This window comes from Schistocerca nitens, chromosome 1 (assembly GCF_023898315.1).
Source record: "Schistocerca nitens isolate TAMUIC-IGC-003100 chromosome 1, iqSchNite1.1, whole genome shotgun sequence".
Classification (NCBI taxonomy): domain Eukaryota; kingdom Metazoa; phylum Arthropoda; class Insecta; order Orthoptera; family Acrididae; genus Schistocerca; species Schistocerca nitens.
This window is the reverse complement of record NC_064614.1, coordinates 1,079,492,776-1,079,520,769: the sequence shown is the minus strand read 5'-3', so window position 1 is coordinate 1,079,520,769 and position 27,994 is coordinate 1,079,492,776. Positions and strand designations below refer to the sequence as shown.

General features: G+C 38.1%; 1 protein-coding gene across 3 annotated transcripts in view; it reads right to left on the bottom strand.

Moving 5' to 3' along the window:
* The window catches only part of LOC126198284 (armadillo segment polarity protein), a 91,724-nt gene that overhangs the window by 18,751 nt on the left and 44,979 nt on the right, over positions 1 to 27,994 (bottom strand). For all 3 annotated transcript variants that reach the window (XM_049934708.1, XM_049934710.1, XM_049934709.1), the window contains exons 7-11: positions 27,656 to 27,957; positions 27,368 to 27,516; positions 23,065 to 23,526; positions 19,131 to 19,298; positions 5,232 to 5,382 (exon numbers count right to left, since the gene is read on the bottom strand). In XM_049934708.1, coding sequence (XP_049790665.1) covers positions 5,232 to 5,382; positions 19,131 to 19,298; positions 23,065 to 23,526; positions 27,368 to 27,516; positions 27,656 to 27,957 — 1,232 coding nt within the window. The remainder of the gene's footprint in view (positions 1 to 5,231; positions 5,383 to 19,130; positions 19,299 to 23,064; positions 23,527 to 27,367; positions 27,517 to 27,655; positions 27,958 to 27,994) is intronic.

Below are 27,994 nucleotides of genomic sequence, written 5' to 3'. Positions count from 1 at the left end.
GCATCTGCCTAGTAAGCAGGAGACCCGGCTTCGAATCCAGGTTCAGCACTAAATTTTCAATTTTCCCCACTGATTTCAATCAATGCCTGCTTACATCCAATTCTGTAATTCCTTTGTGTCTTAATATAGTTTATGATCTGCAGTTACCTATTGTCAATTACAGCCATTATCGTCTGAACCAAAATCTGTCTTTTAGGTAAACCTTAATGCACTACATCATGAAATTGTATGAATTAATTAATTGGGACTGGCTCAATAAATGGAGGTCGAGCAATATAGCATTGTCACAAATACTGAATAGGCACATTACAAATTAACAAATATGGACAAGTTCATCCTGTTTCCAAAAAAGATCAGTCCACTCCATACAGTAGTATGAAAGAATCTTCTACTGTGAGGCCTGCACACCAAGAGGTACACACAGTCAAGAAAATGGGTAAAACCACCTTCAATTCGTTACAAGCAACTAATGAACAGGAAGGTATTGAGCTGCACATGCACTTGTACCAATTCTGGCTGCTCATTGAACTTCTTTGGCATTCATTTCTTAGCGATGTATTTCCTGGTTCTCGCTAGGGGACAGTCTTGCGGCTCTTCGAAGGATTTTAATGGCAAGCATAGCTCTCTGCAGGGTCTTGCCTTGCTGGGTGTTCTGAATGCTAACAGGGGTTGCTTGCTGGAGACCGAGACCTGCTTGATGTGTAGTGATTGGTGATCATTTACTGTGAAGAGTTTGCCTGCACCACATCAAAACTCAGGGCTTCCCTCTACCTTTGTGATTGTCACTTGTGTTTTCTGAACTGGCACAATTCCCATTTCTGCTGCTATGGTTGGTGGGGTGTGGTCTTACCAGAATTCCTTATTTCACCCATTTTTGCTGTACAAATACAGGGTGAGCCCCTCGTTTTGCATGTGATTAAATGCTGGATGTAACTCATGAAAACCCCTGCTCTTTGCTGAGGCTTTGTCTCTGAAATCTGTTTTAGATTCATGCCTATAGCTTTGTGTAGGCTTTGCTACTGGCCATTATTTTGCCTGTGTTTTTGATGTGGATCAGCATCCTTGGTAACTAGAATATGCCCAAATTATTCATAAGACAATTGTAACAGGGCTCACATTTTGGCCAGTTCTAGTTCCAATATTACCTGATTATGTACAGACATTGAATTGTTACAATGTCTTATTTGAATGCTCCAACTGTTCAGACTTTTAATGAAAAATCTCTTGTATTTAAACCACTCCTGCATTTATTCTCTAAGATTTTATGTGTGTTTTATTCTGACCATCCTGGTATTCAAATTGATTCATAAGATTTGTATTTTCAATTGTCTGGTTATCTTAAAGATTGTATTGGTTAAATGGGCACAGTACCTTTGTTTCCAGTTTATTACGATAAGGCCAAAGACCAGTGTGTGATCTGCAATTTATTTCTGTTATGTACTTTTAATGTGTATTCTGTATTTGTTTTACAGTCTGATCTGAACCAATCAACTATGTGATGTGTGAGCTCAGCTCAAGCCAATAACCTTATGTTGGTTAACGTATTCATTTCCAACTCCTTGTAATTCTGTTTAAGAACTGTCAAACAATGTATCTTTTTTTGCTCTTTTGTTAAGCACCATTTCAAACATTCATTTTCTTGCCAATTACACAAATTAAATTTTGTCTGAGTAAATATTTTCTGGATTTTTCAAATTCTTCTTACGTGTGATTCTAAAATATTATTCTAAGTTTTTGTTAATAGTCTTTCGACTGCCTCTGGGGCTAGATCATAAGTGTTGACACATTTTAAGGGGCTCCGGAAAGGCTCAAAATCATGAAAAGTTCAATTTTTACTTTTTTGCGTTTTCTGAATCTGCAGACTATTACCTTTTAATAGATATATAATTTATTCAATTCCAAAGACTACAACTATTTTTAAATTTTTTTTGAAATGTGTTCTACATGGGCGTGACCCACTGTGGCGCTGTTAAACTGCTGTCAAATGGTGTTATTATTAACGTCCGTGTTCATCAGGTACATTTTAGTGATGTGAGATAAAGTATGTGTTGTGGCTAACCTGTGATGGTTCAATATATATCGCTGGTGTGATTGTCGATTGTTTCATGTTTATTTACTCTGTCGTTATCTCGAAAATATTCGTAATTAATTCTGTTTCTTGAGTCTCTGTTTTGTTGAAGTATAATAATGAGTAAAAGTAAAGTTATTAGAAATCCTCTGAAGGCTTTTAAGAAAAGGAGAAATGTTGGAAAGCCAAAGGTATGTGTTATTACTGTAAACAATAAAGACGATAACCAAGTGAGTGAACCCAACCTCTCAAGTACACCTGCCCATAGCAGTCAAAGTGGGAAAGAAAATACTTCACAGAAGAAGCTTGGTTCTATGAGTGAAAACTATGAATGTTTTATGGGCGAATCGGATGTGAATGAAATATTTGATATGTCGGTTCTCAAACGAATTTTTTCAAACTGTGTAAGATGTATTCATTGTAGTGAAGTTGGTCTGGAACGCTCCATAATAAAGCACGTAGGACTTGCTAGTGAAATACAACTGAAATGTGATAAGTGTTCATACATGACCACCTTTTGGAACAGTGTTGCAGTAACTGCAACTGAAGAAAATGGTAGCAAAATCTACGAACACAACATTACATTTGTTTATTCCTTGCGTTCAGTTGATAAGGGTGCTACTGCAGGTGCAATTTTCTGTGGCATCATGAATCTTCCAAATCCCCCAACCAAGTTTACGACCTATAATAAATTAATAGGGTCTAAAGTAGAAGATGTCTGTATAGAATCTATGAAGAACGCTGTGGAAGAGGCAGTAATGGAAAATAATGGTAACAGAGATTTGACTGCAGCGTTCGATGGTACCTGGCATAAACGGGGACACACATCTCTTCATGGTGTAGTATCTGCCACCAGTATGTATACAGGGAAAGTTTTAGATGTAGCAGTAATATCAAAGTATTGTAGATGTCCACAAAAATATAAAGGTACACATGAAAATAATTGCAAAGCTAACTATAGTGGCAGTAGTGGAGGAATGGAAGTGGCTGGTGTTGCCAGTATATTCCAGCATTCTGAGGCGTGTGATAAAGTGCGATATGTTAATTACCTTGGTGACGGTGATTCTAAAAGTTTCAAACATGTTCAAGGACTGAAGCCCTATGGTGATGATGTTGTAGTGCAGAAATTTGAGTGTATTGGACACGTACAGAAGCGAATGGGAACAAGACTTCGGCGACTGAAAGCTTCGTACAAAAAACAAAAACTCAGTGATGGTAAAGGGTTGGATGGGAAGGGAAGGTTAACTGACAGTGTAATTGACAAAATACAGAACTATTATGGAATGGCTATTAGGCAAAATACACAAAGTGTCGACGAAATGAAGAAGGCCGTTTGGGCTCTTTTTTTTCATACTTCTTCAACCGATGAAAATCCCCAACATAGCTTGTGTCCCAAAGAAGAAGACAGTTGGTGTAAATATAACAAAGGATTGCTAACTGGTGAAGTGTACACTCATAAGCATAGTCTGCCTCATGCAATAATGGAGGTGATAAAACCTATTTTCAGAGACTTAGCAGCACCTGAACTGTTGAAAAAGTGTATTCACGGAAAAACTCAAAACCCCAATGAAAGTGTAAATAGTGTTATATGGTCGAGAATCCCCAAGACTGTATTTGTTGGAATAGAAACACTTCACTTTGGTGTGTATGATGCTGTTGCGACTTTCAATGATGGCAACATTGTAAGGTGCAAGGTATTTAGAAATATGGGAATGAAGATAGGTTCTAACATGGTACGAGCGATGCTTGCTTTAGACAAGGAACGCCTTCGGGCTGCAGACAGGGCTGTAAAGAGTCTAGAAATACAAGCAAGAGTAAACAGGAGGAGGAACAAGAGGAAGCTGGAAGAGGAGTTTGCAGAGGATGAAGATAATCCATCCTATGGACCTGCAATGCACTAAAAAGTTAATCCAATCTTTGTCGCTCGATTCCCAAAACTTTTATTTTCTCATACTAATTACATGTTTTCTAATGATCTTCCAAACATATTTGTTTCAAACTTTCAGTAAACGTTACACAGTACCTTCTGCATAATTTAACACAGCCTTTTTCCAAAAAACTGTATATTTTTGAATATATAAATAAAAAATTTCAAAAAAATGTTGTGATTTTCATTACAATTGAAAAAAAATCATCTTTAATAACTGAACTAAAATTTTGTAAAATCCCTGTGTTAAGTTGTAGCCCATATTCCAATAAATAATCTGTAAAAAGTTCAACTTCCTACCTCAAAGATGTAATTTATAAGCGTTATTTTAACATTGCAAGTATAGGGCGTTCCGGAGCCCCTTAGCAATACACACTTCTTTTTTTTATATAGTTATAATAGAGGGAAACATTCCACGTAGGATATATATATATATATATATGTGTGTGTGTCTGCTTGTGAGATGTCTGCTTGTGTCTGTATATGTGTGGATGGATGTGTGTGTGTGTGCGCGAGTGTATACCCGTCCATTTTTCCCCCTAAGGTAAGTCTTTCCGCTCCCGGGATTGGAATGACTCCTTACCCTCTCCCCTAAAACCCACATCTTTTCGCCTTTCCTTCTCCTTCCCTCTTTCCTGATGAGGCAACAGTTTGTTGCGAAAGCTTGAATTTTGTGTGTGTGTTTGTTTGTGTGTCTATCGACCTGCCAGCGCTTTCGTTCGGTAAGTCACATCATATATATAATAAAATGTTGGGTTCAGTGCCAGAGACTATGGCGCTGTGTGTGTGTGTGTGTTTTTTTCCCCTCTACAAAGGCCTTGTTGGTCTCATTTCGTGAGGCATTTTGCTGTGCCTATCTGCTACTCAGGCTCTCCGCTATATGGTGAGTAGCAAATACCTTTTTCATAATATTGATATATTCACCCAGCACCTTATCATTTCCAGTTCCAGGCTTCTTACTGTTTGAGGTATTGGTGTGACAAAACATGCATCACTGCCCTACACGATAGGATGGGAGGGGGGAAAACGATATTTTCAAAGGAAACCTCCTTGCACTTGCCTTGAGCAAGTTAGGGGAACCACAGAAAACCTAATTCTCTACGGCCAGACATGGATTTGAACCAACATCCTCCCAAATGCGAGTCCACTGCCTACCACCGTATTACCTCATTCAGTGAACAACAGTTGCTCATTATGAGAGATCATTACACATTCAGCAACAAATAAATAACTCACCAACTCCTTCATTCCTTGAATGCAATAATTCTGTAAGGGGAGCTGTGGCACCTTCTTGTTCAATCATTTCTGCTCCTTCTTTGTCTGCTGCTAGTTCGCAGAGGACTCCTGCAGCAACTCTCTGTATGTTCTCTATCTCGTTAAACAGAAGCTGTATGAAGATAATCAGAAGTTTATATAACAGAGGAAAGTTATGTAAAATAATTATAAAAATGACTAAAATAAGGTTTCAAATCAACTGGAATATTACTTGAATTAATATGCAAATAGAATATTTCACTGAACCAAAACTGGCTTTGAAGTACATTTAGCAAGCTGTTCATTGCTCAATGCATCCAAATACATATTAATGAAGGCAGAAGGCAAAAGAACTTCTGGAGTAAAATCAGCAGTTTATCATGATATACCAGAGTATACAGTGCATGAGAGCCGAAGCTAAAAGCAAATTATATTCGATACAGAATATACTGTAACACTTACTGATATAAAAATACATCACTGGAAGCAAAGCACATTATCAGGGCCAAGTGTACTCTTACTGATACACATTGCATGCTTACAAAGCCCCCAACCCAATACCAGTTTCACCTTGCTTTTGCTTTCTTTACAGTGCAACTTTAAACAACATTCATAAAAAAGTAATGAACTGTATGACAAATTACTTTGTGTAGAACAGATGACATAACAAGTTATAGAAAATAATCATTTGTCTGGGAAAGGTTTAATAACATTGGTGTTAATCAAATATTAACATCTGACATAACTGAACATTACATAATTCTCAGTTCTGTTTACACCAACATACTCAATGAAAATTTATAAACTGGTTTGTGCGGAAATTTGGTCTATGTACTCTAGCTTTAGGGACCATCTATGCAGGCATCTGCTCCCCGATCTTGGTACAGCAAGGATTGTGAAGAAACCTACACTGCAGTGTCAGTAGCAGGTGTTCTGCAGCAGAGCAAATGATATGCACTTTAAGAATGTTGAAACGGAGAGGTCTGTGCATATTGGATTTGAACTGACACAGCTCACATGGATCAACGGGCAACACACAGTCCAGTATCATGCAGGACTGATAACTCCAGATTGCGTAATGTTACATTGTTCAAAGAATTTGACTGGAACAGATGGAAGCAGTACCCTTATATTTTGAAGCGTATTGTTCTAGATAAGCTGGTGACTTTAAACATAAAGAATAAACTCAGCCTAACAATCAAGCATTGCTGCCTTGCGATAGTGTATGAAATGAAATGTATATAGGCGATGAGGCATTATTAAGTTCTTTGAATACTGTTCACATGAACCATCACCATTAGCCACTGTTTGTTTGTTTGTGAAGATGGAGAGCATGGATATGTTGCTGTAGAGTGGCATAATGTCATGTGTGGATGTTGTAACTTCGTCGGAGGATGAGACTATGATGTCATCTGCTTAGGAGACAAACATGGAAATGTAGGCAAAGTGGACCACACAACGATAACATGTTTAATGTAGAATTTAAGCATGGTAATCAGCCTTTTGGTAAATATGCTGTAAATTTAACTAGGATTTCAAAGTATGAGATAGAGGAAATGGTAATCTTTAACAATATGTTCAATAAAGTAAGCATTTATAAGTTTAGGGTGTATGTGCTTAAGGCACATTTGCGAACTGAATATACATCTACGGACGCTCAAGCTCCTAAAATAATACTGAAGAATAAAGGATGCTTCCAACTTAAATACAAGCTTAATGTCTTTGGCTGTACCCTAACAGATGTGTGTGAGTATGAGTATGGTAGATAATCATAAATAGTTAGTTTCTGCTTTAAGTGAAAGATTATGGATTACTACCACACTTAGGTCTCTGGTAAGATTGTTTCTCCTGGTTATCATGAGGTCCCTAGGTTGTAAATAATATAGTTCATTCACTGATAGTTGGTTCTAGACAGTGGTGTGAAATTGTGCAAACTTCATGTTGAATCTCAGAGGGGAAACATGATGGACACAAGCTGTTATTTGGCCCCTGGGTTGCCTATGCACGCATGGAAAGAAAAAGAGGAAGCAAACGAATGAAAGAGCGGTATAAGAAGAGAGGAGTACTGACCATAAAATTTACTGAGAGACTCAGTGATAAGCAGCCCAAATGACTATATCAACTTTCCAAAGATGGAACTCACTAATTTAATGTACTTTTGTAAATGGTTACATTGATACTTAAAAAAGACGCTCATTCTCAAGTCAACTCAGCATCTCCCAATCACTATACATTATTTTTAAAACTAAACTTTGCACGTAAACGTCACCTCAGTCAAGCCCAACTGTGATGGGAAACTGCATAGCTATTACAGAAAGCTTGAAATATTACATAAGGCAAGGAAAGGTTTGTATATATTTTTAAAGCTCAAATTTTGGTTATACTTGAATTAGAAGGGATTACGTGGTCTTGCAAAAGTTAATGACAAGTACCAAAGTGTTGGTTGGACACGAGTAGCCCATCAACTCAAGTTTTTTTTTTTTTTTTTTTTTCCCACTTACCATAATTAGTCTCCAATGAATTTAACTTCTTTACTTATCATTGCTTATTTGTTTCCAGATAATTTTCCTCATAGTATTGCTTGTTTTTCTGTTGTTTGTTATTATACTCATTTACACGCCATACACAGCTAGCAAACCCCTACAGAAGTCTAGTAATTCTAAAATGGACATGTGTTACAAAAAATGTGAGGACACTTCCACAATTCAGTTTACACAGCACAAAAAAAAATCACGCAAAATAAATAGTTTTGCACTCACCTGTGTGGGACTGCACTGAAAAAATATATACAAAATTATCCAGAGACTACACAGTACAACCAGTTTTTGCAACAAAAATTTAATTTCAGTAGATCTGTCAACATCAGTATGAAGTATTATTACGAGAAAAGGAAAGTTGCTACTCACCATATAGCGGAGATGCTGGGTCACGATAGGCACAATAAAAAGATTCACACAATCATAGCTTTCGGCCATTAAGGCCTTTGTCAGCAGTAGTGTGTGTGTCTATTGCTGACAAAGGCCTTAATGGCCGAAAGCTATGATTGTGTGAACCTTTTTATTGTGCCTATCGTGACTCAGCATCTCCGCTATAAGGTGGGTTGCAACTTTCCTTCTCTCGTATTGTTACATTCCATCCTGGATTTTACATTGTTTAATTGATCAATATTATTGACAGTCTAGAGGCAGCTATAACCACCTTCCTAACCAAACCTGCCAGGTGTAAACACAAAAGCCAAAAATATTAAAATCGGGAAAGTTTGAAGTGCAAGATGTTGGACACACAATCAGAGAGATGCACTGTTTCAGAAGAAGGGGGAAAACTGGAATGGAAACAAAACAAAGCTGTCACATTGCTTTGGAATAGCAAATTGTAATTGGAAATTGATAGAATTTGAAGAAATTCTCTTTACATTAGGAAGAACTATATGAAAAACTCGACAATGAGAGAATAGATTATAAGATATTGCAGCAGAAGCACTGTATTTAGTGTTTGAAAAGGAGAAGGAGAAAGGGCTCTAAATGATATGCTTAAGTGTAGCTTAAAGAACATGATAGGAATGGACACTGAAAACGATCAGTTGAAGGAAATGGAATGAAGAAGACAACTGATATTGTCAGCAGGAGTCAGAAAACTAAAGAACGACACAAAGCACTGCTTGATACAACAATAACTGCTCTGAAAAACTGGGAGGGGGAGTGGGAAGAGAAAATTGTTAGGAAATACAGTGGTCACTTATCTAATTTTTCATTTGGGAAAAATATAGTACGTTTTTTAGCAGATAGCTGAAACACAAGATACAGCCAGTACTTGGATACCACAATTTTCATTTTAGGAAGTGTAACTAGAATGGTGACAGCATTAACAGTCTGAGAACAAATTTGTGTCAGAAATCATCCAACAGGATTGAGTTGACTTGTTCAAGAAGCTGACAGCAGTTTTCAAAGAAATTTGTAACAACATAAGTGAGAAATATTCATCATCAATCAGATTAAGAGATATACAAGAAGATTGCTCCCTATCATCCGACATGTTCGCTTTAAATGGAGAATACCTTACAAGGCTAATCTTAGTCTCACAAAGAATACCATATTTACTCAAATCTAAGCCGCACTTTTTTTCCGGTTTTCGTAATCCAAAAAACCGCCTGCGGCTTAGAATCGAGTGCAAAGCAAGCGGAAGTTCTGAAAAATGTTGGTATGTGCCGCCACAACTAACTTCTGCCGTCGAATATATGTAGCGCTACACAGGCATGCTTTGTAGGCACAAAGATAAATACTGGCGCCAAAACCTCTGTGTCAGTAAATAAATTAAAAAAAAAAAAAAAAAAAAGTGGAATACGAGCTTTTTTTCTCCACCCCGAGTTTCGACCACTGCATTTTCATACATTATCCAACGAAGTAAATACAAATTCCGTATTGTTCATCTTCGAATGTAGCAGAATTTCATTTAACGCGCGGTAGCGCGCACAAAAGCAAGCAATGCATGACACAGTGCAATACTGCATTTTCAGCTTAAGAGTGACGCAAACACCTATAACAAAGAAAACTGCACTTATCAGATCAAAGGAAAATAAGCAATCGATTCAAACCAGACGAAGCACGTGAAAAAAGAAGGGTACCCGTATAAATACGGACGGAGCGCCTGACGCATAGCAATGGCTACGTGGTAAAGCTTAACTGCTAAGCTTACGACTCAAACAAAACTACTGTAGCTGTATCGTCATTCATTCAACCTAAATTGTCTCTCATATTACAATGGACCAACTTTGTATCGATTTGGAGGTGCACCCTAAAACTTTTCTCTCCCCTTGAATTTCGAGTCTCAAATTTCAGGTGCGGCTTAGATTCGGGAAATTTTTTTTCCCCTTATTTCGAGTCTCATTTTTCTGGTGCGGCTTAGATTCGAGTGCTTAGATACGGTAGATCTAGCAACTGAATGGCATTGCCTCTGAGACTATTTAGTGAGTAGGTGAAATAGTGTAAGTGTGGCGCGGGAGGGGGCAGTGGCATGCATGCGGTGGGGATTATAAAATGTGATAAAATGGCTGGTGGATGTAGAGTAATTATGGTGTCAAAGTCAAATCAGATATGCCACAAGTAAAGACAATGAACAAGGGGTACTTAGAAATAAACATCTATTTTTATAGCATGTGTGAAGCAGAAAGAGGAACATAACAGTCACTACATTGACTTACATAGTACGTCAAAATGCTTTGTGTTGTGACAGTGGGAAAGGCATGACGCTTTGCATACAAATTAGGAGATGTTCAATATAAATCACATTTGGAAATCCCACCATGTGTGAAATCGTGTCCATAGGTCATTTTCAGTGGCAAAACTCTCAGAGCTGTTGTGGCCCCCACTGCAAAATTTGTGCTGTTCTCTGATCATATGCGATAAGTGAAGATCGGCATCTATAGTGTGATTTGTTTAAGAGTGGAAGGTCAAATATTCATTATGATGTGAAAGTATTCATCCAGCCACCTGCCTGTAGCCTAAAAAAATAGGGTGAAAACTGACAGTTCACATTATCTCAACAGTCTGACAGTTTTTCTCAGATTTATCAGTGTGTTTTGCATGAAACTGTGACCAAACAATTAGGATCCTACAATTTCTAAGGAAGGATGATTAGAGATTAACGTCCCATTGACAACAAGGTCATCATGGTGCCCAGCACAGCTACCACACTCCCAAGTGAATCGACTCTGCTGGAGGGCAATTGTCCAGCATATGTAAAAACGTAAAAAGAGTCGAGGAATTTTGTTGAAGTGTGCCTTGTGCAATGAGACCCAGATGCTGCCCAACCCAAATAAAATTGATGGCGAGCCATCTGCTGCGGTCTGCTACTGTGGTCACAGCACTGGCTGCTAGCACTGCTAGTTCCAGCGGTTCTTCTGTGACCGCTGGAGAGCAACTGTGCTTGGCCCACAGGAGTTCGCTATACTGTTCACATTTCATCCTGACCCTGGGCATCATTCATTCGGGCTCACACTATCCCAACACAATAGCCACCCTTCTTACCATAGAATGAAGAGGCTACCCTCCCAGAGCCTCAGCTGCAGTTGTTTGCTGACCCTCAGTCATATGCAATCAAATGGCTCTGAGCACTATGGGACTTAACATCTGAGGTCATCAGTCCCCTAGAACTTCATATGCAATCTCCGGCACAGTAGACAAGATGCACAAATTATGTCAAATGCAGGAATAAACCTGAGCAGCACCATCAGCACATTTAAGGACACCACTGCAATGGTGAAAGCTGCATCTAAAGACAAATTCAAAATAATATTCCTGGCAGAGGGATTCATGACATTAATCTCCACTGATAGATCCGCTAGTCCCTGGGAACTCAAAATTCTAAACTGGAATGCCAGTGGCATAAAAGACAAGAATACCTCTCTTCAAGACTGTCTCGCCACTGATATTGCGTCTCTGATGGAAACTCTCACAAAACCTGAAGAATGCTTCACAACTGACAATTACACTATCCATTGAGCTGATCATGCCAGCCATCCCAGTGGCAGAGTCACTGTTCTACCCGAAGGCAGAAGGTACTTCTGTACCTGTGGTGATGCAATCTGGGATATTTTTACTTCCCCTCTTTTTTTTCCGCATCTGCCTCCTTAAAATTCATTTTTTCATGTCTGACTAATTACCATTAATATATGTGAGTATAATCTCCATTTTCATAAAAGGAAAAGGTTGGCACTCAGTTGTAAAGAATATAACACCAGATCTAGTTTTGTGTATGTCATCAATTTCCTAATTTATTTTGACTACGCCTAGTTAATATCTTTCATTATAGGGTGAAATCAGTAATTGCTTCGTAACTTAAATTCTATTGTTGACTCCTAAACAAATATAAATTCTGTGCTAATTATAAACATTGGTTTATAATGGTAATAGGGCATGTGCTAGAACAACGACAGTCCATTCTATATGTATCGTATTACGCGTCAAGAACTGTGTGGTTAGGTTTTTACTGTTCGTAGATTTTCAACAGTAAACTACTGTAGCAGTATGTTTACGTTTGCTTGCAATCTATTAATGAGACTTACCGAAAGTTAAACAACAGTGCACTGGCTGTATAACTGTGTATTATTGGGGGGTTGTGAACAGTGAAAGTAAAGAACTGTGAAATGCAAATGTGTCAGTGTTGAACTTCCACCCACAATTTTTCAGCCAACGTAGCAACGCAGTACATCGACATTGAAGACAATCAACGAAGAAATAAAGCAGTGAACGTTACACACCATAGACCTACTGCGACACAAAGTATTGAGGCAGCTGGTGTGTACGTCAAGTTATGGCAATATATTTGGAACATCATTTCGACTTACCACCGCATGCCCCCTTCATTATTTAAGAGCAGATCCTTCGGGGTATATTAGATATCAGTTTTCTTGTAATTACAGGAGGGGATTTAAACTTGAAACATAGAAAATCTGGCACACAACCTGGCAACGGAGAGCCATTCCACCAAATACATTTGTGCATCCAACAACCACGAAATGGCAGAAGTTACGGCAAAACCACTATTAGAATAACAATTTTGGATGTTAAGAATGACACACAGCAAGGAACAGTAATCAGATGAGTGGCTCAGGTAAGTGCCCAAAAGCAAAATTCCCGTCCATTAGCGAGCCAACAATATGTGCCCTAATCAGCATTGTGGGAACCACTAATCCCCTGGTCCTGACCATATCTGCAGTCGTACTCCTAAAAGACCAATCCCTCCTGCTACAACATACCGAACAAACTTTTAAAATGCTTGCTTAAGACTATGTTATTTCCCCTTGGAGTGCAAAACTGTGAAGGTCACCACTCTTCAAAAAATCAACAAAAACATACCACTCACTGTGCTTTTAAAAGGTCTCAGTAAAATCCTAGAACTAATAATGCTCACTGCCCTCCTCCAAATCCTCAAGAGAGCACAACATCCTTATGGCTGAGCTGTTTGGTTTCTGCGTTAAGCAGTCCACCATCCAACAATCTCTGCACTTGGTAGAACATATTTGTCTAGCCATGGCAAACAGAGAATCAACGGGAGCAGTATTCATGGACACAGAAACATCATTTTACCATACCTGGCACAATGGACTCATTTACAAACTCAACCAACCTAGATGCCCAGAGCACATACTCTGGATTATCAACTCACTTCTTGCGAACATCAGTTTTTTTGTAAGAGACGGTACTGCATCCAGCTAAACATGACTGACTGAGGCAACAGTGCCACAAGGTTCAGTCTTATGCCCTGTCCTGAATTCTATTTGCACAAATGACATCTGTAAACAGGTCAATGGTGAGACAGTTCTCTATGCCATTTCAGTTATATACAAGAGTTGTCACAACCTCCTTTTCATAAGCAACAAAATGTGGCAACAATTGGACAAAATTACACAGGTAGTGCAACATTTCGATAATGATAATTAACTGAGAAAATGCCAAACCATGTATTTCACGACCAAGATCGAACTCCAAGCTACCAATTCTCCATCTGCAGCAGGGATTTGCATTGGCATGATTCGGTAACATATTTAGGCCTGGAAACTGACCAATTTCTTACCTGGAGCAAACATATAACGAAAGCTGCAAGCAAAACTTGCACACTCTTATTTAGACTGTACCCTATCCTGAAGGCGGAAGGATTACCAGTGGAATGTCAACTTCTCTGACGCCAGCTCATATTTCCAGTGATCCTGTATGGCTCAGAAATGTCATCTAAGGCAGTAGATATTACCCCGAAATGTTTTCAAATCTTCCAACATAAAGCTTCAAAGGTTACCTCAGTTGCTGGCAGGTATGTCCCAAACACACATATTTGACATCTTTTAAGACAGCCTATCATTTTCACATAATCTAAAACAAATTTAAAAAAAAAAATGCTACAAGGAAACACAATCATTGTTCCACATTCTCAACCAAAATATAGATAATGAACTCTCCCTTGTATCACATAAACATCCTTGACTTACCCTGACACACATGAAATGACAAGATACACAGGAAAACCACTCCCCAAACCCTTAATTTCCAGAACACACTAGTGCATCCTGAATTCAGATGGGCACAGGCCAGTGGCAACCCAAAATTCAACCACATACAGAGCGCTTCATCGTAGTCATTATGTTCAAAACTCCTTTTTGAGAACCATCAAAAGCAATGGATGGCAGCTTCTCTCCACTTTTTTTTATGCCTGATGGAGAAGCAGAATGGCTACTAAAGAGAATCACGACTGGTGACAAGAAATTTACTGCCTATACAACTGGCAGTCAATGATATGCGGTCATTCTACCTTGCCGCCCCCCCCCCCCCATCTCCAAGCCTAGAAAGTTTGTCAAAATTCCAGAAAGGTTATGGCTACTATTTTTTGAGATGCTAAATAAATTTTGTTTTTAGACTTTATGGAATGTGGAAGCTAGTTAATTCTGAAGCCTGATGTGCGAGCCAACAGTGATACAAAATGTACATATAATATTAAAGTGTAGGCCCAATAATAGCAACAAATGAAAAATCTTTATTTATTTATTTTTACTCTGCAAGGAAATGTCCAGAATATAAAAAAGGGATTGGTTAACAGAAAACTGTTCATAACAGGCTAACAGAGTTTGTTACTGATAACAAGCTCAGTTACTCAAAAAACAACTTCTCACTGTAGCATTAACAGAATGGAAACTTTATACTGACAAATGCTGCATGAGAATAAATCAATAATGAATAATCTTTGGAATAACTAGGTCACTGATTTCAAGTCAGGATAGTAATGGGATACATGATAAAACTGACAGATGTGTGTGGCTTGGGAAATCTACCATATCGTCGGTGAAGAAACAATACCGCGTAAGTAGCAAAATAAGAATTTTACATGAGAGAGAAAAAAACTGTCTAAAATGCCTAATACATTTCACAGTGGCGCTAAATTTGCATCGCAGCACTACAAGGAAATATTGGATCAAATAAAAAGGTGAAACAAAAAAAATACGCTTTGGAAAGCTTAATTACGGCACATACGCAGAATTGTCTCGGTATTTATGCCACGATCTGCTACTTATGTGGTATTTGTTTGTCAGTCTCCCGGCACGACTTGACACATTTACGTTGGTATTTGGTGTTGAGAAAGCTAGTAAGAACACGTTTTGGAGCATTAATCATTTTTATTGAAAGACTTCATAGAAACATTTCAAATAAATATACTGTTTACATAGTTGCGATAATGTCTGCACATTTCTTAAAGGAAAATCATAAACATCACTCAAAGCAGAACAGAGAATTACACTGCAGTGACATTCGTCACACAGTTACCTCCGTGATAATGTTCATTCATAAGGAATGTTGTCATAATAACTATGACAATCTTTAGGAAGAACAGATTTAAGTTGTTGTAAATGATCCCATTTGGATTTCCTTGTATAGTTTGATCCCATTTGTATTTCCTTGTATAGTTTCGGGAAGCAAACATCTCCAAGAATTTTCCTCGAACGCCTTAATTCCTGCCACACCTCGTTGAAAGAGCATGTGTAGTAAATAATATCATTTGGGCGGTACTGTAGCACCCTCAGATTGGTAACTGTAGGCTCATTTTTTACAGTTCTCCCAGGCCTAATAGGGTCATACAGCCACAAACTTTTCTCTGTGTAGTTGATGAAAAAGGAGTAATCTAGGTAATGGATTTTTTTCTCGTTTCTTTAGATATCATAGCATATTGGCTAGGAAGTGTAACTTCATGTCCTTTAAGCTTGCACTCAATGGAACTGTGAACTGAGTCACATTCTATCTGAGTATGGCCTTTCTCCAAAAACTTTTGTGTAATCAATACTCCAGCATCAATTGCTAATCTTAAAAGATATGTGCAGCCAGCAGAATACAGAATGACTTTAACGGGAATTTCTTTAAACGTTCTGGATAGTGTGTCAATGATGCATGAGGCAAAACATGATGCAACCAAATCACCTTGCGTTTCATTGAACCAGTAACATACTGCATCACGACTTTCTAAATTATACATTGTAAAGTTATGAACAGCCATCTTTGTTTTATAATAAACTGCACTTGCACTTAGAAATGGAGCTACTTTCACGGCCTGTAAGTCCATGGTGTACACTGAGCAGAGCTTTTGCTGGGCTTCTTTTCTTGTCAGCATCTTTTTGCATCCTTGCCTGCTCTTTCCATTCTGTGTGTTGCTTCCACATGACTTCACTCAAGTTACCAAGCCTGTAACTACAACACAAGTTGCATTGGTATTTCTTGGGGGAAAATAAGTTAATATTACCATCTTCTAAAATCAAGTTAAAGGTAGCCCGACTTCATGGTGAAACCTTCTCCGCATGACATTTTCCACATAGAGTCCATACAGCTGTTGTTTGGATTGTAGAACAGGCTCAAGGTACAACTTCGAGGAGGATTTCCTGCAGTAATGTGACGGAAGTTTCGGCAGAGTGTCCAGGAATTCTTTCATGAAGGTTCTCTCATCATTCTTCTTCGTCTGTCTGATTTGAGATTGAGATGATTCTGTATCAGGACTCATCCCACGTGTGGAATTACCCAGCCAATATCGGACTGTCCATTCTTTAATCCCAAGAGCATTGAGAAACATCTTTTTGCATACTTTATGTTTCCCCAGCTCATTTTTCAAATGATAAATGAGCGTCCCTTTTCTCCTGGATTCGCCAGTGTTCTTCCCTGGACATTTGGTTGGAATTACGTCCACAAGGTTGATAACGTAAACCTTTCTCTGATCCCATGTCATCGTTTCCCAAAATGTGTTAAATACTGCCTGCCTATCATCAGCAGAAAATTGATGACACCTCCTTTGAACGGATTTCTGGTACATCTTTGAAGTACATGTTGGACCTAATTTTCATGCCTCACTTGGAGAATCATGAGTGATTTTACCAATTCCACTCCTTTTGTATCTAATATAAGCCTGTGCACGCGTTCTCAGAATTTTATTGGCATTTCAGCATTCGACATCCTGAAGATATGGTTTAGACTTCCTTGTCCTGTCACTGCCTACGTCACCATAAAATTCTTGAACTTCACTGTCAGCATCATTATTGCTCCCGTGATCTTCCGAAAATTTATCCAGAGTGTTTGGCAAACAATAAGCACCATCGCATAGCAATGAGTGTGAAGTACTGTCGTCTCTGGTGGAAACAGTGACTGTGGTTTCATTTTGAGCATTCTTGGATACAGCCACTGAAGTTTCTAAATGGAAAAATATTTATATATTAATTTAAGCAGACAAAGATGAAGCTCAAATTCATTTATTTATGAGAATGAAGGCATCAGTAATACTATTAACAATAATCCCAAGAAAATTTACCTGCGTCATTAGATGTTGCAGGAACCGAGAACCCCATACGAAATTAATTCTTCTTCGGTAAATGTAACTTCAGCGTTACGACTTTTCTCGCCTGTTGTTTGCTGTGCATTTAAGGGAGATCCTACAAGAAAGTGGACAGTCTAGAAATCTTTGGGACAAATGAATAAAGCATAGAACAAGTGAAGTGGGGGCGTTCTGATTTATATCACAATAAGACACTTGTGGTGCTACTAACATTCAAAGGTGAATCATAAAACAATTTTCTTACCGCTATCAGTCACTCTCAGGAACGATTCTCCGCTTTCATAAGCTGATTTAAGCTGAAAAACAATTTCTTCTTCAGTAAAAAGATCATCTATATCGCTGTCCATTATCACGAATGAAGCTACAAGCATGGAACCACTTCTGAGCACTGTTAAATACATAATAAGGCAGTAACAATGTGCTGTGGCTGCGCGCACTTTTGTATTTACGCGGTATTGTTTACAGTATCCATAGATTGTAGATAGGCGGTATTTAACTCTCTACAGTTCTGCAGTATTGCCATCTATTTATTTGCTGTGACACGTACGCAGTATTGTTTTAAATAATTTTTTCATGTTCAATAATTAAAAATTCGTCATTATGGTGTTAAGAGGAGATGTGCGTACAGTCAACGACATCATCTGACTGAAAAACGAAAAATCGGAATTTGTCAGTTACGCGGTATTGTTTCTTCATCGATGATATGTAGCTTCCATCTGAAACAAGTCATCAAATTTCTGCTGTGAAGGCACTTATGAAGTGGTCAGCATATTTACTTCAAGAGAGAATCAGAAGGAATACATGTACTATATATGACTAGGCAATATGAAAGAATGCATTTGACCAAAACAACATCTATCCCTTATGCTTCACCAGTTACAAATGTAAACGACACTGAAGGAAAAAAAGATAGCCTGGACAGTCTACACACATACTTTTCAAGCAATTGCTGATTCTTGATTCACACTTGGGACTGAATGACAGAAAATCACTGTCTGCACAATTGTGATGTACAAATCTAAGTGCAGGGATATTATGCAAAAAAGATGAATCTCTGAATTTCGAATGAATACTATGGTAGTTGTATCTGGTAGGTGGCGTGTGTGTATTAGGTAGCAAAATCAATTGACAAAAGCTATGCTGCATCAACCATTATTTGGTTTGTATCAATCAGCTTTATACTTACCATCTGACTGCTCTTAGCAGCTTAGTGCAGCCCTGCCGGATACTGAAATAATGTTTTGTGCTCTGACAAGTTGATGCAGTCATCATGAAACATTATACTGCTTTATGTGTATTACCAATGCAGAACTTATCCTAGAATGTTAAAAACATCTGTATTTCATGACAAGCACGATCTCCAGTACTTAATTCAATATTAATCCCCAGATGAAGGCAAAATTTTTTGGCAATGTTGCACCTCGATTACATGGCAACACACAAATTTTGTATAGTTTAAATTGCTCTTTTCTCCTTGGATTGAAAAATGATGTATCTGTATTACTACATCTAGAAACAAACAACAAGTACCTGAACAAAGATTGGTATAACCATCTGTCCACGGATAATAGCTCTGTTGTTCGATTCGCGTGCCAAAATATGCAGAGCTCCAACAGTTCCTTCAACAATTTCTTCCATGCGAACACCATCAGCATAAGCTCCTGGCTGCTGGCTGCCACTGCTGGCTATAGACTGACGCTGCAACAAAAATTTCAGCTATTGAATATGAAACCAAGATTACACAAAACTATGCCCTGGCCAAAATTAATTTAGGATTGACAGCTATGAAGGAAGTAGTTGGGTGAGGCTCACACAGGAAGCACAGTACGCATTCAGCCAAATTCACAAGACCTGTACCTGAATCAATCACCAGCAGTTCAGTTCACAAACCTTCAGTCCCACCACTTCAAAACTTCCCACATCTACAATATTCAGCATAGCAAATCTCATGAGACATATGGCTGTAATAATGACCAACAGTCACCAAACCTTCACTCATACAACTACAAAACTTACCTCTTACACTATGCTTCAGTTTCAGGCAGCTTGCTATCCTCTGTGATTATTCGTTGCATGCTGTGATTTTGTTTGCCTTCATTTCTTATGCCTGTGGGACTCAGTTTAGGTGTTGTGTGATACTGAACAATATTAGAAGCAAGTTAGTCACATGTTACATGCGGAGAAGTCTGACTTCATATAGGGGATAGCAGCAGGTGGTCACTCGAGAGAAACCGAATAAAATATTCTCAGCCTTCCAGCTGCGTCAAGTATTTAAAATGCCATGAGCTGTCAAACAAGCACTCTTTGACCAATGTTAAATGGAGTGACTGATTATTGACGGGCTGCTATTTTTATGTCCTTCTTTCCTCTAGCTGCTGGCTGTGACATCTCTGGTGTTCATAGTATCTCCATGTATGGGCATACATTGCCTTCATCATGAAACCTCCTTTGTGGCTCACACTGATGGTTTCTGGGACTGTTTAATTAAAGAAGCCATTGAAGTACAAATCATTGATAACATCCTTAATGATGGCAACCAGCAGCTTTGTGCAATCTGGGATCCAATGACTGCAAGGTTGAAAGGGGTGCAGTAAACATGAAGTCAATGTATGCCCTCATCAAGCGATGCCATGAGCACCAGTGACAACATATGAGGCAGCTAGAATATACAACATTGTTCCGGCAACAGTGATTCTACTAGACAATAGTGAGTTAACACTCATGGTATTTTAATCACCTGGTGTGGCTGGAAGCCTGAGAACATTTTATTCAATGTTATTGTTGCGAGACTCTGCATTCTTAGAGTTGAGAGAATATTCTGTGCATTACATGCCTACACAGAGAAAGAAAAACTTAATAGTGGATCACTTTTTTCAATTAATGAAGTGATCGAATGAACTGCCGTAGCTTTCAGTACAACAAGGAAACTGCTGTGGAGACTGGCAAGTACGTGTTTTTTTTTTTTTTTTTTTTTTTTTTTTTTTTTTTTTTTTTTTTTGGGGGGGGGGGGGCTGAAAACTTGAGGAAAATTCCCAACATACATTAATTTTTCTGATGCCGTATGTGTTTTCTTATTAATAATTATACAGATACTGCAGAAAACATATAATTATTGATTATCCTTCAGGAAAGAAGTCGTTTTCAATGCTGGTACACAATTTTACTTTCAGTTCTACATGCACAACTAGGATTTTTGCTATGGACATTTATGTGGCAGTAAGCTGTTGACGGGCATGTAAGATATAGGTAAGGCAAGTCCATAGAAAGAATTTCGATGAAATGGTGGGACCTGATGAAATGTGGATCCATTCTGGCCATGTTCTCAAGCAGGGCTGGACGGATAGCACAATTAAAGGATAAATGACCATATCTTCTAGCAAAGGAGGCAGACTACTACTACTGCAGATAGACATCTCACAAGGTTTTCTCCCAAACTGTCCTCAGATTTTTAAATCAAAGAAAACAGAAAATTGACTTTTTACCAAGTTGTTGTTGATTATGCTTCTTACTGTTCTGCTGTTGAAAAGGCATCTACCAAGCCAAAGAATCATAATTATGAAGTAAGTGGTAATCTTAATAGGTGGAACTTAGGCTGCTACCTTATCACTGCCATTTCAATCTGACAGAAACAATATAGACACAAGTTAAAGACTATGTGGGCAGGTATAATAATAAATTTACTCTGTCTGCAGATGAAGCACTCACCAACAAAGCTGTTAGGAAAGTCACCTTGAGAGATTATAAGTAAGTTGGCTACTATTCACAGCCCACAATGGAAAAAGTATGCAGAATGAAACTATTTTGGAAAATTCAGCAAAGAAAATAATCATTTCATAAAAAAACCAATGACAGTGACACTTCAAGCATATGTGATCATGAAAAGAGCCAAGTGTGTAAGTTTCCCGCAGGTATAATGAACAAGTGGAGATTCCTGATATTTTAATTACAAGATCATTAACAGCAACCACCTACAAATGAAGTTAAAAAAATCTCAGGAATTCAGTCTTTCTTACACAAAAGAGATATCACTTTGTGATATAATTACTGTATACGGAGTTACTGTACTTTGTACCACTATTCATCTTTCTTGCAATTCCAGTTAGCCTGTTTCAGACAAGTTTTCTTACGTCAATTAGCATGCATACATCTTAATTTTTTTGGTTATGTTTGAAATTAGTAGAGTGATCATAAAATGTAATAACGCATCGATTAAAACCTAGGGATCTGTTTCTCATAATGAAACCAAACTGGTGATCACTACTGACGTAAGAGTGGAGCATTATGCACAACATTTAACTCCAATTATCTCGTGTTATACACCTCCGACGCATTTCCAACTTTTAGTAAGTGAATATATGATTTATTGTGAAGATTTCAATTGCATAATGTTCATCTAATTTCAATAACTAAAAAGTTTGCCGCATATCAACAATTTGGCAACAATCAGGAAATATGGTATTGCTGTCTTCCTTCCACGTATCATCTAAAGCTTCGATATTTTTAAACAAAATTAAATGAAACTACAATACGTCTCTTCTGAAACACAACTGCTCTAATTCCATTTTTGTACAATTAGTAATCTGCAAGTTCGAACAAGCTGAGTGAAGGGTAAGATTGTGTGTGGGTGTTCCACTAACTCTGTTCTGCATCTCCACATGCACTTGCTGAAGCATCACTCCTAGAGTAAATTAGAACCGAGTACAGGAAAGGCTGTCCCCACCATAAGTAGAACATGAAAGCACAACAATGCACACAACATGTTACGTAGACAAAATGTAAGATGCAGTATACAAAAAAACATGGAAAGAGAGACTAGAAACTTTATGAAAACCGGGGAACTGGATACAGTGCTCCAGGAGGTAAGTCCACTGCAACAGAAATGTTGAAAAGTTAGAGAAGATCTGAAGTTTACATACAGACCATTTTACGAAAAAATTCTCCTGAACTCAAGAAGCAATGATATATCTTCTGTAGAATCAAGGTTGCGGAATCTATTATATTTGTACTGCAAAGGATAGGAAGAACGAACACGAACACACGCGCACGCACGTGCACACACACACACACACACACACACACACACACACACACACGTGGGGGCCCCAAAAGCACTAATTGATAAATAGTGTGATGGCATAATGGTTTAAGGCACAGGGCTCATATTACAGTGATGACCAAATTCTAACCAGCTCTTTTGATTATAATTTCTGTGGAATAAAATGAAGTTTGGATCAAACAGAATCGAATCAAAGGCAGAAAGAACAAAGCCACATGAAAGGAAGGTGACATTGGGAAGAAAAAAATAAATAAATAAATAAATAAATAAATAAATGTGAAATAGGATCTACAAAACTACAGAGTTAAACAAATTTTCATGACTTAGACTTAGATTTCATATGGAACATTATACTAAGTAAGTAGAGTTCAGAGAATGTGTGAGAAATAAATGACTTTGAGTACTTACTCTCTGCGTATCCTGGAATGCTCTCATAAGAAGTCGCACAAGATGATGAATTGCACCATGTTCACGCAGTGGAGCATGATTGGCAGGGCACAGAGCCAAGTTTCGTATCAGTCCAATGACTGCCTTAACAAGAGGCCAACGAGATGGTGCCTGCAGTAACTTTACAATGACTTGCATTCCATAGTTAGCACGAACTGCATTCTGTGCCATTTCTGCTTCAATATGACGAGATGTCAAATGGCGAAGTGCACATACCGCAGGTTCAGTTATTTCTTCACGATCACCAGCATTTCGAATGGTATTTACGAGGGCATCTACTCCGCCAACCTGACATACTGTAACTTTGTTCCGCTGGTTGTTGCAAGTGAGATTTGAGAGAATACCAGCAGCACATGTCACAACATTCACATCTGCTGATGCCAGCAACTGCACTAAACTCTGCAGAAGACCTTCCAAACCATCCTGCAAGTGAAAGAGCAATGCCTATTGTATTAGGTACACATGAAATTCTGCTGTAATATGAACAAACAAATATTGCTGGCACTGCCAATGGCAACAAGAAAAATAAAATCCAATACACTAGAAAGAGTTTCTCAAGATGTAACCCACCAGTTTATCTGATTACAATCATTGCCCGATTTTTTGATACTGCATAAGTAAAATGAGATTGTGTTCAAAACTATGAAGTAGGCCTTGACTTGATGTTAAGCTTTTCAGTGTTGTTTTCGGGATATAAATTCTCTTAAAGAACCAGTACTGTATTATCTCACATTTGGTTCTTTATTATGGCATAATGCTATTATGTGCTAGAAGATGAAAACGAGCATTTGAAATGCAGCGAATAGTTGAAACTACCCAATAGTGTGGAATCTACCCTTCCTTGGGTGTTTGAGATAGGATGTCAAAAATTTACAAAAATCGACTTTTCAAATATATGTTCATTTTGTAGTGCACATCTTTCTGAACAGTCTGATACATAAAAACATATATGTTCGAGAAAATGTAAGACATGTTATTTGGTCTTAAGTGTGCCAAAGTGCAGTGCCACGCCTCTTCACACAGCATTCTTCTTCTGCACATCACTGTATTTCGCTCTGTGCAACACAAATGTGTATATTTTGTAATGCATGCCATCAAACTATATTCAGGACAGTGGAAATTAAAATGTCCTGTGGTGCCTCTCCTGCTCCCACTCAGCCAGTTTGACATCCTGCCCCCACTTCTTTTATTAAAAATAAATAAATAAATAAATAAAATTAAAAAACGCAATTAATACTGGGTGGCGTTTATTGTAACCAGGAGAACAAGAACACTCAGAAAATTTGCACTCTTTATTGCCTATTAGCTAATAAATTACTGTTTTGTATGACATAAAATTAAAAATAGAATACATAAAACCAGTAAAGATAAAAGACAAGCAAGACAGTACACATTTCTTCAATCATAAGGTCCTAGCATTTTTCCCTCTAATGTTGCTACAGCTTTACTTTTTGCAAAAGAATCTATTACCACATCGAAGTTCATCAAAGTTTTGCTACATGAAAACTCTAAATGTCGTTGTCTAATACTGAAAAAGCTGTTACTACAAATAATAACCTAAGCCTAGTGTAGTTTCTCGATCTGAAGATAAAACAAAATAGGCCTTCCTAATATTGCAGCAATTGCAACACACACCAAATAAACTACACTGTTTTGGCACAAAATGTCATTTTTAAAACACTACAGAACATAATTCATGAAGTACCAATATCAAATTTTTATTAGGCTTACTACAAGCACAAAGCTTTATGTTGGAAAAACAATTTCACATTTCATTCTCAAGTGTGAGATCAAAAAGTAGCAGCATGAATTTTTTATATAAATTTGGAATCATCATATTCCTCCATAATTTGTGTGATGTCCCTGTTTCTTCTCCTTCCTCGTTCTAACTAACAATCTTGTCATCATTAATTCTGCAACTGTTCCTGCCATTGTCAAAACCTATCCTCTGGTTAATTTCACTAACTCTGCCAGAAATACCAGTTTAGTTATCCCATGATTATTCTCCGGTTAGGCGTTATTATGTGTTCGTACCAAGCGTTTTTCGTGCTATTCCAAGACAGAACTTCAGCGGCTGCTAGCTGGGGACTGTACAACTGGCCCTTACTAGTGCAGCGATCTGACCAAAAATTTTCTGCCAAAATTTCATTTTCTTGGATATACCGAGGAGATAATACGTAATCTTTCTTACCTGTTATTCCTGTTAGTTGCATATTTGCACTTTGATAGTCTGAATCAATGGATTTTTTCTTTTTTTAGTAATTATAACAACGCTGATCTTTCGCAAACCCAGTCAGCCACACAGACAAAGAGTGACTGGCATTCACCCATACGGCTTTATTATGCTCAGTTTGTAAAACCCCATCCCCTTTTGTGAGCAGGAAAGTTTATTGCTAGATGCACCGAGGATTCCCCTGGCAGACATCAAGTACACTATGCACGGATTTAAATATCAGCTTAGATTTATTCAGAAATCAATTTCAAATGTGTTAAAAATGTTTAAAAACTAACAAGGATGCATTTAAAATCATATGAACAATCAATAGACCAACATGCGCTAGACACTAGGCACTTTGTGCAACAAGGTTTTTTTCGTCAAGAATATGAATTTGGAAACCCTCCCCCAAGATCCGACTTGGTTGCCAATAAAATTTTCCTGGGTAGCATCTGGTTACTTGCTGCTAGTGCTTACTCAGCCAAAGGCCACATTTTTGTAGCCAGAGGTGGGAGAAGGTACTACTCATATGCGACTCAGCTGTGTATGCGCATGAGCCTGCTCATAACTATGAAACGAATCTAACGTAAACAGTTGTGATGTCACGCTCATCGGAGGCAATTTGTTGTTATGAAGCATTGCATAGTGTTCCTAAAGCCTTTGGCACATTTTTCTGTTGGCAGATGCTTGTATGAGCACTGTGTTTTGTTGTTGTATATGGCGCATTTCCTTTGCAATTTAAGTTTTATTTTAGTTTTTTTCTCTCATTCATGCTTTACTGCTGCAGTATTATTCTGCTGTAGCGGGATATAGTAATATCCTTTGTTAGAGGATCAGTTCTTACCAATCAAAATTACACAAACTTAACTGAAAACTAAAACAATGAAAAATTCCTGGAATTATAAAAAATTCCCGGGTTGTATACACCCTGGTAAACCATAAATATTTTTTGCTCTCCGATATTTCGTGTCTTTTGTAGGAGAACACTAGTAGGAAAAAATACCAGGACCTCGTGCAACTTTTCAGTGTGCCACAAAAACAAAGTAAACAACACAATAAGGATTAAGAAGACACAAAATCACAAAATCCATTTATATAGCAGGAGTGAACTCGAGCAGAATATACTGTAACCTCCAATGTTAGCAGACGCCGCCACAGTTCCTTGTTTCTGTGCACGCACAGCTTGCAGCATACTTGGAAATTTAGAACTCCACACATGGCACCATGTACAGATCACTGACGTCACAGACACACTTGTTTCATGGTTGGTCGCTGATTTACATGCAAGTACAAAAGGTGCATACACTTCGAATAGTCAATTATGACCAGTAATTTGCTCTTGAAAAATTGGCTTTAGTGTGGTGTGGTGGCTCCGTTGGCTTTTGTGTGACATAACAAGTCGCCTGCCAATAAGAATTCACTAGCCGGAAGTGGCTGACATTTCCTTGAATCTGATTGAGCATATTCTTTGAGACACAGTGTTTGAATTTAAAAGGTTGAAAATTGATATTGTTGCCGAATACACAACATCGGATATACATGCAAATGGCTTAGTCCAAAACACTTTGCAACAACTGTCCTGTTTTTCCATTGCTGCTGCAACCTAACAGTAGCTGTATCATAATTGTGCTGTGAAGATAAAACATTGAGCTGTATTGGCAATGCTGATTGTGGATTATAATAGCATTTCTTCTCAACTTCCCTCTCCGCAACAGCCAAAAATATTCCCTTAACTCCGCAACCACCTGCAATGCAAAGTGCCACTTATAACTTGTTCAATCACATCAAATGTCACTACAAAGAAAATGGACGAAGCCAAGCGAGTCTAGCAAGAACGTAGATTGAGGTTAACCTTACTAGGAAGATGCATAAAATTGGGGAATTTTTTGCATTGACCTTGGTTTTTTTTTTTTTACAGGGGCTGGAAATTTCTGGCACAGAATCACAAAAAATGTAAAATCAGAGAACATAAGATTGAAGTTCCACTGTATATGAAAACATTTCATGGACTGCCAGGCCTATGAAGCCTATAAATAAAAATGTACTTACAACTTTAGTTCCGGCATCTGAAAGATTGCGCAGAGTCCACAGGCAGTTCTGAACAAGGCGTTGGCTTGGATGACCAAGGTGCATAGCTAATGCTTGCATGCCTCCAGCTTCAACAATTGCTGGCTTGTTACTGGAGCAGACTGACAATACTGTTGAAACAGAAGTGAAATTAGCTTTATGATTATAAGATGAACACAAATTCTCAGCTACAAATTTATCAATTTAAACTCAATATATGTTTCATGTTTAATGCTGGTAACAACTCTTCCTTTCCAAGCTAATCAATACCTTTCAGAACACGAGATGTTGTCCATAGCAGCTTCTCATAATCATAAGAACGGAGTATGCGAACTAACTCCACAGGCCCCTGAGAGGCCAAGATAATGAGTTTACTTTCTTGGTTCCCATATGCCAATATTTGGAGACAGTCTGTTACTATGGCAAGAAATTTCACATTATTCCGCTGCAACAGTGCAACCATTTTTTGCAGACCTCCAGCCAATCTAACTGCCATTTTCGAACCTTCTTGGTGCAAAAGAAGATTATGCAGTGTAGTAATGGCATAGAATAGTACAGACTCAACAGGCGAGCTGAAAGAAAATTTAAACAGCAATCAGACCTGTGAAC